Raw genomic sequence first — 16,342 nt, 5'->3', positions numbered from 1 at the left:
AACGTAGTCCTATAAAGTATCATTTGTTTTCGAACTTCAGAACCCCATCAGCCAGATGGGGTTTTCCCAGTAACTTTAGTTATGCCTACCTTTCACCCTACCTTCACTTGTGCACCAAATTGTCAAAAAAAAAAAAAAAAAAAAAAGAAAAACAAAAACAAAAAAAAACCCCACAAAAAAAAACCAAAACAAACTACAACTTACTTTGCTTCGCTTGTGCTTGTAGTTTTCTCTTTACCTATTAAACTGTGCTTATCTCAATCCACAACTTTTCACACTTTTACCATTCTGGTTCTCTTCTCCATTCCACTGGGGAGGAGTGAGCAAGCAGCTGTGTAGGGCTTAGCTGTCTACTGGGGTTAACCCAGAAAAAAATAAGTAAAATTTACCACCATACCACTTAAACAGTTTAGTAGTTTTAAACACAGGCATTCCACGGTTGCCATCAGCACTTAAAGGGAAGAAAAAAAAAAAAAGAAAAAAAACAACCAAAAAACCACAAACCATTATCTCAACCTAAACAAATCTGTGTCTCCTAATAATCTTACTAAGCCTTTCAGTCTTGAGTCCTACAAGTTCCTCATGAACATCTTTCAAACGAAGAAGCCCCAATGTACCCAGAATAGGTTTTAAAATGACAACGAAGAACACTACATTCTCGTTTAAAGGGTTGGAAAAGCACTTTCAAAATGCTTTAACCTAAGTCCTTTCTTCAGTATTCCCTAGGCAGACTAACAATGAGAGTCTACACTTCGTAATACACGCAAAGCGTGTCAGAATTTGTGTCAATACACAAATGGAGCAAAAGCCCACAATTTATGGGTAAATATGTCAGCAGACAAAGGTGTCTGAGCAGTATACTTTGCATAGATGCAAAGCAAGGTTGTAAACAAAATTTAATCACCTTGGGTATTCTTTCACCAAGAAAATGTTGGGAATTCACAACAGGAGGAACACCTGGAAATTCAAGATAATTGGGAATGCCTCGCTAAACAAGACATGCTTCAGCTGGCAGGAACAGACCTCCACAGGTCCCTTCCATCTTAAGTTATCCTATGATGCCATAAAATCTAGATACAAAGTTAGAATAAGGCTTTTATTAGATTAACTGCATATAATTTTAAGTGATACTTGCCTTTTTGTTTACATATATTCTGTTTAAACAAGCTGGTTTTGTGGAGTTGTAATTAGATCTTACCCAAAAGTTTCCAAAGGGAAAAAAGTTACCACTAAAATCAATGCCAGTTGAACCAAAATTACCACAAGTGAGAAAACCACAGATAAGAGATCCAAAAGAAGTGAACAACACAGCTTTGCCATCCCAGAATGGCAATTGAAGGGGTATGTTTTAGAAAGATCACAAAATGATCTGAAGTGAAACCTACACTGCAACCATTTAAAATATTTAAAATTGTTGGGGTAAAAATCCAAACCATCCACTACTCTATTTTTATTGCCTTAGATATGATCACCTGAACATTAATATCACTAATTCACCTTAAATAGTAAGAGTGCTTAGCACACAATTCGTTTTATGTCACTGACACTTCTAAAGCTGGTCTTTATGGACTGACCCTAGCACCAGTACATAAAAAAAAAAATCTGATGTCATCCGCATTCCACCAAGGGTGGAGGCAGACAAACACTTTCTCAAAATGAGTTCCTGAGAAATTCACATTTTGTAAAACCAAAACATCCTGTTTCTATAAACGGAGTTGTCAAGCAATCCATTCTAGAACGAACACTCAAGGAGGAATTCTTAATTAAAAAGTAACTTTTCCTGTATTTGATTTAAAACGTTCTTCAACATTAGAAATAACCTTTATTTTTACATTCCTAATTCATATAGAAAAACACTAAAGACACAAGTGTAAAAGTATTGCAAGAAAAAAAAATTGATCTCTAAAAAACACCATCAGAAGCTAAAACTTGTACACTAGTGAAACAAATCATAATCTATAATCTCGTGTGAATACACTGTCTACTGGAAGAGCCTTTTTTATTTGTTCATACCAGAACACGAGTAATTCTGTTTTTGCTGTAGAGTGTTAATCTGACATCTACTCAGAGAAACTGAACAATGTCCTCAAGAAAGTCATTAAGCACATCATATGAGAAAATGTTTAGCTTTATTTCTTCACAACCAAACATCAATCAAGATTTGCTAGACTTTCCCCACTAGAACACAAAGCCATTGCTGATAAAAACGTGCAAGTGATTGATGTTAATAGTGCTATAAGTAACAGTAAGGCCAATTTACAGATATATGAGGGCCTGGAGCACATGGTAGGTTAGATAAAATCAAGCTCATATTTAACCCTGTCATATGAGAACTTAAAAATACAACATGGAACAATGCAATCATAGCCTTGGAAGCACTGTAAAGTATTAGCAGCCTCAACTCTGCTCCTTGCTCCCCTGTTGGCTGTTACCTTCCCTAGAACAGGGGCAATAGGTGGAGTCATGTGCCAGCTCCTCAATATCCCAGTTCAGAGTCTGTCCTGTTAGTTTAAGTCCACCTTCATCACCATTTAGTTTTGTCACCCTAGTTAGGTGGGTGGTGCCTTTCAGTAGGAAGACAGATGGACAACTGCAATAGCAAAGGAAAAAAAATAATTTATAAACAACTGCAGAACAGTGGATGTCTGATACAGCGGACTAGTTGATCTAGTAGTTAAAGAAAGAGACAAATGATCAGGAGTTGAAGCTAAAATACAAAATAGTTTGTGTAGTTTCTCTTACTTATTTCCCAAGGAAATACATACTTAATCATGCTATTATCACCAGTGTACTTTAAAATTAAGACAATACATATGAGTCATAAATTTCTGATCTAGATACAAAAACAGTCAGGGAAATCTATGGCCAATATTACACTGAGGGTCAAACTGTATCAACATAGAAGTCTTTTAGTATTAAAGCATATCAATTATTCTATGCTTCAACAAGTGTAGTTGAATGAAAACAGCAGCATGAAACAAGGTGAGATCTGGCAAAGAATAACAGAAGTAACTAAATATTCTTGACATATTACAGAAATTCCCCTAAAAGAAAGCAGCTTCTGTTAATAAAGCAAAAAACAACAGCTTATTGTTCGTTACTATTTTCTTTTTTGTAACACTGCTTCCCATGGATTTAATTACACTATTCCACAAGAAAGATAGCTAGTAGTTGTGCTCACATAACCTTAATTTTTAATAACTTAACAATAATAATTACCAATAAAATAATATATTTCTCCCTATGTCCCGACTTCTTTCACACATCTTGATTGACTTATTCTCAGGCTATTCCTATTTCATGCATCAAGGAAGGATTTAGAAACACATCAAAAAGTAGAACTGTATCATCAATAAAGTAGAGCAGGTGAAAGCAATTTTTCTTTATATAATGCATTCAATATATTTAACACACAATGACATAATGTAAATGCCGTAAGACCTAGCACAAAAGATACCAGGTTGGTTTTTTTTCTAAGCTGAATCAATTACAAGCAGAAGAATACCTTCTAACTGCAAATATTTTATTCTCCTATTATGAGAACATTGAAAAATAAAATTATTTTGTCAGAGACAAGGAAAGAAAAAATTTTAAAACAGTATAATTCCTTCAAATACTGTTAACTCAGTGATTTATCTTCAGTAAGTATCATATCAAAAGAGAAGGTGATCTGGAATCAATCTTTTTTCATAAATGGTTTAGAACAAAAGCATTTGTATTTTAGAAACAGTAATTTTGAAGGTAGATAGCTCTCAAATGTTAGCACTGATACAGAATTAATAGTCTTTGCAGAATCATTCACTACTCTGGCCATCTCAAATTTGTGTGATCACAAAGTTCATCAGAACTCATTTGATTTTGGCTGTATTTCCAGACTGCTGTGTCAACAAAACCTTACACTGCAAATTTAGAACACAAAAAAAAACAATACTGATTTCTCAGGAGATTTTAGAATGAGTGTTTTAGGGATGTTTATGAGCTATGTCTAGAGCAACACTGTTTCTCATGTAGAATTTGTCCATTCTGATTTCACTAAAATGAACACAATTGTCTTTTTAACACAGATTCTATTCAGAAAAGCTTTACGTTCATGCAGCACCATGCATTACTCCCACCTGTTCCAATAAAAAAAAAACTTGTGAAAAAGCTAACAGATTTAGAAGGGATGTAGAGGGAAGCAGTATCCAGCCTGTTCTCCTTTTCAGTCCTTTTACTGATGTAAGATTTTTCAGATTTAAATAGTTAGCCTCTCATTCTCCTCACTATTTCAAACTCCTGGTTATGTAATAATCCAAACTACTCAGAAATCATTCAGAACCCTACATTTATTATAAGTACACATTTACATATAGTAAGCGGTGTATTTGTTTGGTTCCCCTCCCTCCCCCACTCTTAAAGGTAAATCCTACTATACTGGCTAGAAGCATAAGGAACCTTCACAAACTCATTCTATTCCCCACATGTATAGTCTCAACTGCAATGCTCGTGCTTCACTATTCCCACAGTAATATTATGATTTATTTCTTCATTTTAAAGCCTTTCCCTGTAAAGGCTAAACTTTTACACTCATTCTTACTCCCTTTCAACCAGTACTTGTAGAAAAGCCTCTTTTTTTCCAGACCACCATTGCTTCATAGATAAACATGGCTTAAATTTTTCTCATAAACTGGATGTTGGAAGGATCACGTGGCCACATTTCCCACAGCTTAACATTTAAGTGCATAACTAAAATGCTTCAGTGAGACTACCAATTACTGCAGTTATGTTACTACCGCACAGAACTGTTCAACACCAAACTGAGCTATAAGATTCCAGAAGCCATTTTTAGCCTTGGGCACTAGGCCAAAAATAACCGTTTCAGTTCTCTAGGAAGCCAAATGTACAAAGATATGAAAACTGACAGAGAAAGTACAGCACTTCTTGCCAAAATACTGAGTTTTCTGTAAAGTTAATACTCTTTCATATTACTTGTTCCTTAAGTGATTGCAAATCTGTAGTGATATCCTTTTAGAGACTGAATATTTCTGAATTATACTACCATGCTTCTGTGCCAAACGCTACTACAAAATAAACTCTTGGTTTCTGCGTTGCGTTAATACATTTTAAATCACTCCCAGGGCTTAAGAGCATAATGAAAGCTTCAAGGTTTACATCTTTACTACTACTCCAACATCTTCCAGAACACTGTCTTGATTGAGACGTAAAAATAAAAGCCAAAGAATTAAAGCTGGATTCCTTTCACAGTTTTGTCCTTGACCTCTTCTGAGATCTGGATTAGGCCATTCAAAAATCTTTGTTCCTCAGTTTTTCCAATCTGTAAAACTAAGGATAACCTGCATCATTACAGAACAACAAAAAAACTCACTGAGAAAGGCAAAGTTTGCAAAGCAATTTTTAACAGAAACACAGACCAAGGTCTATGCTAGAACTAACTGAAACTAGAAATCAGCTCAAAGTCATTATATTAACACTCAATATAATTACATAAAAGGCTTTTAAATTAATCAAAATACAATAAATTCAAAAGACTACTTTCTCCACCCTTAGAAATTGCTGATTGGTTGGCTGAAGATCAAAAGTTACACACAACACACTTTAAGATAGCAGTAATAGCTGCAATACCGCGATACGAAAGACTATACCAAGAGAGTGGCTGTCTTACCTCTAAATTCCCTTAGTAAATTGAAGTTACTGAAAATTTTATTTTAGCACATCTTTTCATTCAAATAATAAGATTCATACTACTTGCATCAACAATTTTCTTTGAAGAGCTTGCCATAGACCACCTTCACTTTTCATGTTGAATTTGAATAAACACATGGGAAAAACGGAAGGTAGTTCCAAAGACGAGGAAGAAACGTGCCAATTTTTTTTTAAAAAAAACAAGCAATTTCAGACTCAGCAGCCTCTTTCGCCCCTCTAAAAGATCTCAGAAAAATAATTGATTAAACTACACACAATGGCAAAGTATGTTAATGTTGTATACAAACTAGGTACTGATACTGATCAGTCTTAAAATAAGACAAAAGTATGGAAACATAAAACATTTTAGATGGATCCCATAAACAAATTCTTGGTCATATGTCTTTCTTCAAAAACACTACTAAGCAGGGGAAAATACCACCTTTGGTAAAACTTGCACGTGACAGGGCATGTGTGAGTGAGAAAAAAAGAAGACACTAACACAAAGCAATCTGAACTGGCTGGTGAACAAAACACAGGCAAAGAGTAGGCATTCTGCCAGGCTGAAATTCAAATCTTGGATCATAGGCAAAACTTACCAAGTAGGGAAACAACACTGTACACTGTGGAAGGCAAAAAGACAAGTTTTCTTGAACTGGGATGAACTCAAAAAAAAAAACCTTAAAAATAAACCCTAGCAACAAAACATAAAACAAGCATGGGAAATCCGGGTTTAACCTTCTCCCCTTAACCAATCACAGCTGCTCCTCAATAACCAGGGCATCTTCCCACCGCCCACCCCCTCCCTCCCCCGACTGCTGAGAACGCTCCTTTCATCTTTGACCAGAAATCCCATCCCAGAAATCTTCACCACTGTCTGTATTTTTTAAAATTATATAACATATGAATGACACTACATTCTTCCTCCTTCCTCACTGAATAAACACAGCTTCGTTGTTACTACACTTGCCATACTTTAAAAAGATTGAACTGAACAAATTCAGCTAGGCCTCTCTGTTCTCAAAATCCAGAAATGTAACAATGGCAACGGTATGGCCCATCAAGTATTCAATAGTTTGACCCCCTATTTCTCCTGTCACTAAATTTATAAACAGTTAAAGGTTCAAACAGTGGGGGGAGGGAAAGTAATTTTAATAATAACTTTCCTTACCATTATAGCAATTTCACTATCTTCAAATTCTTACACAAGGTTCTTACTATGAATGAACTGTTCAATTTGTATTTTTGGTATCTTCTTGTACGCCTCATCCAAGGGTGTATTTTGCTCCACTTCTTTCCTTGGATTAATCCCTGATTCAATTTTCTTTTCCTACTCCATGTCTTGCCCATTTTCCAAAACTTCTCCATCAGTTTCAGTGATGACCAATCTACCTTTGCGCATACATTTTATGAACCTGTTTCTTTCTGTTCACCAAACAACATATCCAACTTATCATTCACGCTTTTCTCTTCACATTTAAATGTAGAGGGCTTTTTCTTTCTCATCTGATTTTGTTTATTTGCACATTTTGCCTGTCTAATGTAGCGCTACAACGGAGTGATGCCACTGCACACAACATAACCAAAGATGCAGACTTCAGATGTTAAAAAAACCTGACATATCTGTACACACACAATAAATCAAAGTGAAATTGTCACTTGTAGTTACTTTGCTACCTTTGAAACACACTACTTTATATTATAATCAACAGTATAAAGAAATCAAGGCATGTGCCATGTTAAAATGTACTTCCAAGATGTTTTTTGCTGAATTTAGTTTCTTTAGTTCAAAAAATTATGTACCTTAAATCGTCCACCCACATAGTAATGCCAGCTGTCCCAGCAGAGTCTGCTGCATTAGTAGAAATCACAAGTAGTCTATACAATTGAATCCAAAAACTAGAAGTTAAATCTGTTACCAATATTGCATTTTACTGCACTGCAGTTTTGGAAGGAAATAAAAGATCTGTTTTTAAAGCAGGTGTTTCAAGTCTACCTTGATATTGGCAACATCCACTTCAAAAAGGAAGTATTATCAAGAAAAGTGCAGAAAAAATTGTAGGGAGATAGAAAACATTTGCAACTTATATATGGCAAGCAGTTGGTGTATTTCAATAAATCAATCTATTGAAAAACAGAAAAGACAACAGACAACAAGTATCTTCTGACATATTTTCCTATTTGTTCAGCACATATAATTCCGTCCGTTCTACAAACCATGAAAAAGAAAACTACCTGTACAAGTTTGCATCCTCCAGACTCAGTATTACAGTTACTGCAACTAGCACCAAGGAATAAAATCGCCCATCTATAGAAAATCAACACAAAAATCTTATCCATTCAGCAGCACAGGTCACCACTAACATGGTGCTCAGCCGTTTTGCTCTTCTTCTACTTCTCATAAAGATCAATTCAAGAACCCTACTCTGACATTCAAAGCCTCCAGCTACTTCCAGTAACTTCTCTAACTGTATCTAGAAGAGCTACCTCACATTGTCATAATGAAACTATCAGCTAGGTTTTAACTAAAGGAGTCAGAATTCTCACAAGCTCAGCTGGATATAACATTTCATGCAGCTTCAAAAGCAAGTGCAAACCTCAGGCTCCAAATTAAATGCAAAACTAACCTTCATTTGGGTCTGCCAAGATCATAGTCTCACTAGGTTCAATAAACAGCTACGCCCACTCCTCCTGAAACTGAGAGGTTTCACCTTCCCTCCTGTCATGTGATTTCTAGGCTGTCATCTCTCCTACCTCATAGACCTTGCACTAGCTTTGAAGCTTCTCTACAAAGGAAGCAAGATAGTTATAAAAGAGACAAACCAACCAAGCACACTGGGAAGGAGATGGACACACACACTCACAGAGTTAGTGGCAGAAAGCCATGAATCTGCTCAAACCACATTCTGAAACAGTAGCCAGGCAATTGAGAACTCCTAATTTGTTTCATGCAACAAAAGGCGCTCCGAGCTAATTCACTTTGTTTTGTGCCGAGAAGAGCCTAACACCACCTGCAAAGTCACTGACTGCATTTCAGCTATGGGGGCATAAATCTCCAGACAAAAGAGGTAACTTTCAAAAGCACAACTGACTAGACTCTACACAGCAAAAGAAATAATAGACTCTTTTCAGCAGGAGTCAATAGCCTTGATGTTCATATGATCCACAAGCAAGGACACACTCTGACTCAAGGAAGAAAAAGAAAAAAAAAGACCAAAGGGCTTTAAAAGGTATTCTGCAGTTACAAGTTGCTAATCATGTCTATGATTCTGAAGAATTCATTTAGTTTGATAAAGCTCTTTCACAAAGCATTGCTTATCAGAAAAGAAAAAAAAAAAAAAAAGAAACTAGAATATGTTAATATGGCGATGTCCAGACAGACCACACTAGGAAATCACAGTGTGAAATTGCATTTATACTGTTGGGTACACAATAATGAATACAAAATACAAAATTGATCTATCTTCATTTTTTAGCCTTGATATAAAGACACATTCTACAGTAATCTCAAAAAATAGTTACATCCCCTAAGTTTTGGCTGCAGGACAATATTCAATTAATTTGTGAGAATAAACAAACACACATCCTCCCCTCTCCCTCTCCTAATACACTTAGAATATTATTTGTGTAAGAGACAGAGTAAGTGAGGTTAGAAATCCTCAAATAAACACAGGAAGGCTGTAGGAAGGGACTGACTATTGAACATGAAGAGAGTTTTATTTTTTTTTTCAGATTTATAATTAAATATGTTATTTTTATTGATATGAGTTTGGAAAAAATGAGCAAAATGAAAGGTTCTCAAGAAGGCTCACCCCCAAAAAAAGTAATACAATCAAAATATGAATTCAAGAGGATGAATTATAACCTATTCAAAGCAGTAATTATCAGAGAGAATTCTTAAAAGGAGAGGGGCATATCAAATCTCTTTTCTTACCTAGTGACCAAATAATAACCAAATTCTAAAAAGTCCATTTGGCAGTCATTTTAGGGTCACAAAAGTATGCAGTAGCACAAACTAGTCTGAATCTGCTACATCCTTCCCAGCACAACCTGCATTTATACTAAGTGGAATCAACTGGACATCTACTGCAATAACTGAAAGAATTCCCAGAAGTGAAGGAAGAATTACATTACTAAAGGAGTTTGAGAAAAATCAGTGAGAATTAACTATGGCAATTTAATATACATAGTTGTTTACTTTTTAAAAAAACTGGGAAATAAGAATTTATTTTCTTTTAATTAGAAAAGAGGACTGAAAGGAATATATTTCACCTGAACCAGTATCAATCCTCAAAATAAAAAAAAAAAAAATTTTTCAGAAGGACAAGCAGAAAGAACTTCAAACTGTTAGGTAGAAACAAATGCATTCCTGGACTTAATTGTGATGGAGGACAACTTGTAAATTTGATTTTTTTTTTTTTCCCCTCCTTTACACAATCCCACAGGAAGCACTTAGATGTCAAAATTCAAGCTAAAGTCCCACAAAAATGAAAATTAAAACTCCACAGGTTCTCAGATAGCTGTTCAGGTGCTATTGTGATTTTTGGACCATCATGAAAACAAATCCAAAGTTATACAGTCCAAACCACTATTTCAAGGATGCTGCCAGGCAGGCTAAGATGTCTTCAGCACAGTACTGTCTGGAGAGCACAATCCATTTTAAAAATATTTTAACATTTTAAAAAAACAGCAGGTAGGTTGTTTTTTTTTTTGTCTAGTGAGCATTCTAATGTAAAAAAAAAAAAAAAAAAAAAAAAAAAAACCACAAAAAAAACATATTCTTTCCAGAATTTCATATACTTTAATTTGTATTTCTTTTCAAGCAACCTAACACCTGATGAAAAATAAAAAAACATTTACTTCTCTCTCACGTTATCACAAGCAACAGCAAATAATCCTTCCTCACGTTCCTAACTCACACAACAGAAAAGGATGAAATGAGTATTAATGAGAAAGAGTTCAGAGGATCCGTCTCCAGAATACAGCCAAAGCTTACAGAAAGCCTACAGGCTGAAGGGATACAGGCAGCCATGGTTACACATTTTAAGTAACAGCTTCAAGGCTTTTTCTTCCTCTTTTATAAACTAACATGCTTCCAGCATTCCCAGTGGTTTTGAGGAACATAATTGCATGCTGTTACTTAAGAACTATGTGATTACTGTGCCACTGTCTTCTGCATAACCCAGTCTGTAATAAAAGTGATAAGAATAGCATTTATTATTTTTGAAATGTTTTTTGCAATGCATCCACACTGATGTGGTTTTAAGTATCTGACTAAACTCAAGATACTTTACGTAGAGGTTTAATTTTCTTCTAACAGTACTGCACACCACGCCAAGTCCCTCCTGCATGCAAAGATACTGCCTGAAAGTTCATCTGACCGGGTCACTCAGCTCTTGAGCAAAACTTTCAAAGACTGAGGAAGAAATGTCCTATCATGTCTCTATAAACAAGATGTATTCAATGCAAAGAAAAGTGACAGAACAAAAAGCATACCAAGAAGCTGCACAAGCAGAAATTGACAGGTATAGTTAAGCCTCTGCAGTTACCATGGAATGTAACTAAGAAGAACTACAAAAGTCAAACAACTCAGTCCCAGCTATTTAAGGCAACAAAGCTACATCCCATTCATAAGTGTATCAATCGCTATATAAAATCCAACTTCTAATTCAGAAAAAAATATAAGTGCATGAACAGAGAATTTAAAGTTTAATACTTCCACCTTCCTCAGACCTACCTAAAGCACTCAGAACTTTTATAGAAAACAAGCTTGACTATATTTTATTTAAGAGTAGCTGCAGACCATCATTTTCTGAATCCAAGAATACTGTCGGTATCTAATGCTAAAACACTGTCAAAATGCAGACATTGTTTCAGTTTTCTGGAAATCCCCTGTTCCTCAGATCTCTAAACTAAATCTCTCAGACTAGTCTTCTCTAAATCAAGGACTGTCTTTATTTTTCAGTGAGACTGGCCCTCTTTAGCAAAAAAAGCTTCAACAGTGCAAGGCTACTCCTACCCCAAACACCAAAGTTCTGGGGCTTCAGAGACATGTCAGCACATCAAATCCAAAAGCAGAAGTCACTCACTGCAAGGACATATTCCAAGTAGTACAAGAAAGTACCATTTTTGTACTATGCACATTTACGGAGAGGAAGCGAGAGAGAAAATTCCCATCCAGAGTTTGCCCCAAGAGCTTCAGAAATCTGGGCTTAAGCCAAGTATCTCTTCTGTTTATATAGTCTACTTATGTAACGTAACAAGTGAAAAGGAACACAGATTTTTCAGAAATATATCAACATACAACTTAACTCACAAGGCAAACAATTCCCATTAAACAGTTACAATATTCTGTCACAACAAAAATAGAAAGGAACTATAGATTAACACATGGTTCTCCTAAAAGGGGACAATGAGAAAAGGGCTGCTGTTGTTCTAAGATTGAAACATGGGCTGCTTTACATTGCTGTTTATACCAAACAAAAAGAGAATGAAAATCTCATTCTACATTTAATTTCATACTGAATGTCTTCTATGTAAACTCTGACAAAAGCACACTAATGCCTGAAGGCAAAGACCCCTTTTTTCCTGAGCTGTTCTCTGAATAGAAAACTTCCTAGACCAAGTAAGCATGTAACAAGCATGTACTACCTATACATACAACACACAGCTCATGCTTGTACATCACATACTTAAACAGTATACAAATACTAACATGTAATCACTGACAATCAAAGGATTCTTTTCTCGTACATAATTCTGTTTACCAACAGTCTGGATCAATACTAGTTCAAACCAAACAAGCTAACTTTCTGGATTTCCAAACCACCTATCTCATTTTACAGTTCATTACAGTACAATTTTTAAAAAGAGATAAAACCTCTTGCTTGGGGAAACAAGCTGAAAGTCATCCTTCTAACGGCATACAGTTCCACTATCACACCTTACCCCTTTCACTATCACATCTGTCTCCTAGTTAATTAATGGTTAGCATGGTAATTCAGGCTACCAGTTCACAGTAGCTTCATTCATCAAGTTTACCTTGTATTTCTCTTTTACTGATATGATGATGATACAGGTGTTCATGCAGACCACTGTGAAATCCATTCAGCAACAGCAAACAAGTGACAGAAATAAATAACAACTACGTATGAAGTCCACTACACATCTGAGACGTTACTGCATTCCCTATGGCTGCAACAGATAAAAGTATAGACTGAGCATCTATGTCTCCGCATACAGGAAGCTATAAATACCCTCATGTGCAGCGGTAGTTGAGAATTTAGTTTCATGTTATCACACGTTTGCATACAGGTATAGCACCTGCTGTTTTGTGGGACAAGAACAAGTGACTACTTGTCCACTCCTTTGCTGTTACAACACAACTATCTTCAGCAGGCAAATGGGGACACAAAAGGGCATGTGGAGGCAGTACACGATAGATCCTAGGAATACACTAATATATCCTTTGAGTGCAGGTCTGTACCGTTCACCTAGTGACAATATGTAAAGAACGGCTTCGGTTCCAACCCCCAGCACAAACAGGGGCAGGAAAACAGACATGACCCTTTGTGAGGGTCTGCCCCCTTAGGTGAGAAACAAGTGTGCCTTTTTTCGTGTTGGAAGGAGAGTGTGAGGGCAAGGTAAAGGCTGACTGGATACACCTTCCCTCACCACTCCTGTCTGCAGGGCTGTCAGGCTTGTCCCCTCTGCAGATTTATGTAATGATGGTGTCCCTCACCGCAGAATATGTACAGTGCCTGAGACGGTAGATACTTCTCTCCACATTTGTCTTGGAAGACTGCATTGCATACATAGCCAAAATTATGGCTATATGACTGTAAGGATACAAGGACGCATGTCAACCCCAGGGTCAGACAAGCGGCATTTGTGAAAGGCAGCATGCTCCCTAGGGTAGCCACAGAGCAAGAGTGTTCCTATGGGCATGTCTACACCTGTGGCGTGCAAATAGGTGAGATGTTCAGAAGCACATAAGCGTTCTAATGTGGTTGCACACAGACATGTAACCCCTTCATGCCAGGGGGGTCCACCTACAAGCAGTGGGATGGAAAGAGCAAGTATCCAACCTGGCACGCCTGTGTGTTCCCCAAGAAATTGATTCAAAGGTGGGCTGGCTGCCACCCCAAACCTCAGCGGTCAGGGAAGGGTGGTGCAGAGATGCACATTCCCCAGAGGGAGAAGACAGGTGCGAGCAAGAATCTCCATACACACACACTTACACTCCCCCTGTGAGAGAGCCAGCTCTGCCTCACCAAATGCTGGGGGGGAGGGATGAAGGAAAGGGGGGTGTGCAGCTATTCAGCCATATGTGAGCAAACACCTACCTCACACAGCAAAGCGGAGGGGGAAAGAAAAAAATAAAAGGAAGGACAAGGATCCAGGCGAAGCTCAGAGCTGGCTCCGTTTCCGTGTGGGGACGGACCCACGGGAGAGCGAACACCTCATGCCACGGAGGTTGAGTGGAAGGGTGCTGAGTGGGTGTTCTCCTAGGGAGGTTGGGGAGCACTAGGATGCCTGAGGGGGCCGGGGGGGGGGGGTGTGGGAGGTGGATCCCCCGGCGATTTAATCCCCCTCCCCCTGCCCCCTCAGGCAGACACCGGCACCGTCCGCCCCCTCCCCTCCGCGCCCCCGGTTCCTCTCCCGGCCTCACCTGCCCGCACCGTATCGGAGAGGTCGTGGCTGAGGGCGGCAGCGTTGCGCGGGAACTCCTTCAGCTTCCTGCCGCTCAGGTTGAGCCCCCCGGAGTGGGCCGCCTCCTCCAACGCCCGCTCCAGACCGCGGTTCAACGGCGCCTGCAAACCCAGCGACCCGCCGCCACCGCCGCCGCCCACCCCGGCCGTTGCCGCCGCCAGAGCAGCGGCGGGGAAGGGCTGCGACTCGCCTGCCAGCGTCGCCATCTTTCCCTTCGCCGCTGGGGGTACCCGAGAGGGCCGCCGGACCTGCCTCCCTCCCTCTCTCCCTTCCTCCTCCTCCTCCCTCTCCGCTGTGGTGGTGGCGGCGCCGCCGCCGTGAATGGGGGAGGGGGAGCGGCAGCGTAAGCAGCAGGCTGAGGCGAACGGCCGCGGGCGAGCCGCGCCCACTGCGCATGCTCCGTCTCACCACCGCCCATTTCCCCCTCCCGCCCTCCGACACCGCTCCCGCGGGCGGGGCGAGGGGCGGGGCACTGCGGCGCCACCTAGCGGCGGCGCGTCCGTGCCTGGCGCTGCCGCTGGGCGCACAATTTGCCAAGGCAATCGCATGCAAGTGCGAAAAGAGGGGTGGGCTCTCCCTTCTTTTTGGTCACGGCATCCCCACCGCCTTCCTTTTTTAAGGTTAACCCGTGAGGTTCACCCACCATCTGCTTGGGCCACTTCTCCCTGCACCTGCCAAAATCGCTCAGTGCCCTAAGTGTGCCGGCAGGCTCAGAGGCTGGGGTGCGAACCAGTTTGTGGTTGGGTAGCATGAAGCCACTGCGCATGCGTGTGGGCAAGCGTGCATGCACTCAGGCAGCGGGCCTCATTTGAAAATTAAAAGCTGCAGCGGCTCTTGCCACTGAACTAGGCCCTGGGGAGCTTCTGCCCTGCAGAAGGGTTTTCCGTGACTCGCTTCTCCCGCAGGGGCTGGTTCATGCAAGTGCGTGGGCCCCAGGGCCTGGCCTTCCAAAGAGGGACCCTCGAAGGTGTGATTTGTAGTGACAAACCAAGCACAGGAACCATGATCAGTTCAGGTTTCAACGGACTAACCTTCCAGAGCGGGGCAAGGGCGTTGGTTTTGGTTTATTTCCTCCGCCCTTTCTGCAGCTTTGCAAAGCTCAGCTCAGGAGTGGGAGAGCAGCAAGGCCTCACATTTCCACAGTGTTTACAGAGTTCAAAGCTAAAAAAGGACTTGCATGTCATCACCCATGACCTGTATTTTACAGGCCATTACAGTTCACTCAGTTACCCTGTGCTTGATCAACGGCTGACATCAAACCAAAACCTTCCCGGCTCCAGGAAGTTGAACCACTGAGCACTACAGGGACAAGGAAGACAGAATCGCCATAAGGAAATAACTCTCAGTTTCTGAAAAAACTGAGAGATCATAGTGAGTTAGCAGTCACAACAAGAAACAGCACTGGTTAAAAGGCAGAAAGGGTGCTAGAGGTAGGTCTTTTCATATAACAGCATCATAATAGCCATTAAAAACTTGTTATTTATAATTAAGATAGACTCTCAGTATCAACATTTTTCATTTAAGTTTTATATACATTGCAGAAGTGTTGCAGGCAGCACAGCAGCATTTTTGAAGATGCTGCCTTACATTAACAAAAGAGCTGTAAGGTTAGATGGGTAGGAGGGGGATTATTTTACTCTGAGTACATTCCTTCTGCACCTGAAATATAGGCCCTGAACTTAAGTTCCAGTCCAAACTCCCCTCACACCTACAATTGCCAGTTCTTCACGTTTAATGTGGAGATCTTGGTTTTCAGCATGACAAATTCAGTGCCCTACCAGTTTGAGAAAATTTTGGGTGCACCAGAGAGCGATTCTTGACACCATTTCTTGGAACAGCCCCTAGCCAAAGAAGAAATCAGCAATTACCACATCAGCAGTTGTGTCCAGATATCTCATTACTTTTGACAAAGCTTGTTGGTGGGTTTTTAAGAGTTTTTTTCCCACAA

The 16,342-nt window shown here is 39.5% G+C and overlaps 1 protein-coding gene across 4 annotated transcripts in view; it reads right to left on the bottom strand.

Moving 5' to 3' along the window:
• Window positions 1-14,746, bottom strand: part of LRCH1 (leucine rich repeats and calponin homology domain containing 1) — a 125,328-nt gene extending 110,582 nt beyond the window's left edge. For all 4 annotated transcript variants that reach the window (XR_015261676.1, XR_015261677.1, XM_086771842.1 and 1 more), the window contains exon 1: window positions 14,354-14,746. Coding sequence is in view for 2 of the 4 variants with exons in the window: in XM_086771842.1 (XP_086627968.1) it covers window positions 14,354-14,600 (247 nt within the window). In the remaining 2 variants the exon portion in view is untranslated. The remainder of the gene's footprint in view (window positions 1-14,353) is intronic.
• Window positions 14,747-16,342: the final 1,596 nt, after the last annotated feature.

The sequence above is a fragment of the Chlamydotis macqueenii genome, chromosome 1 (assembly GCF_036417535.1).
Source record: "Chlamydotis macqueenii isolate bChlMac1 chromosome 1, bChlMac1.mat, whole genome shotgun sequence".
Lineage (NCBI taxonomy): Eukaryota > Metazoa > Chordata > Aves > Otidiformes > Otididae > Chlamydotis > Chlamydotis macqueenii.
Note: the sequence above shows the minus strand (reverse complement) of the source record. Positions and strands in the feature narration are given on the sequence as shown.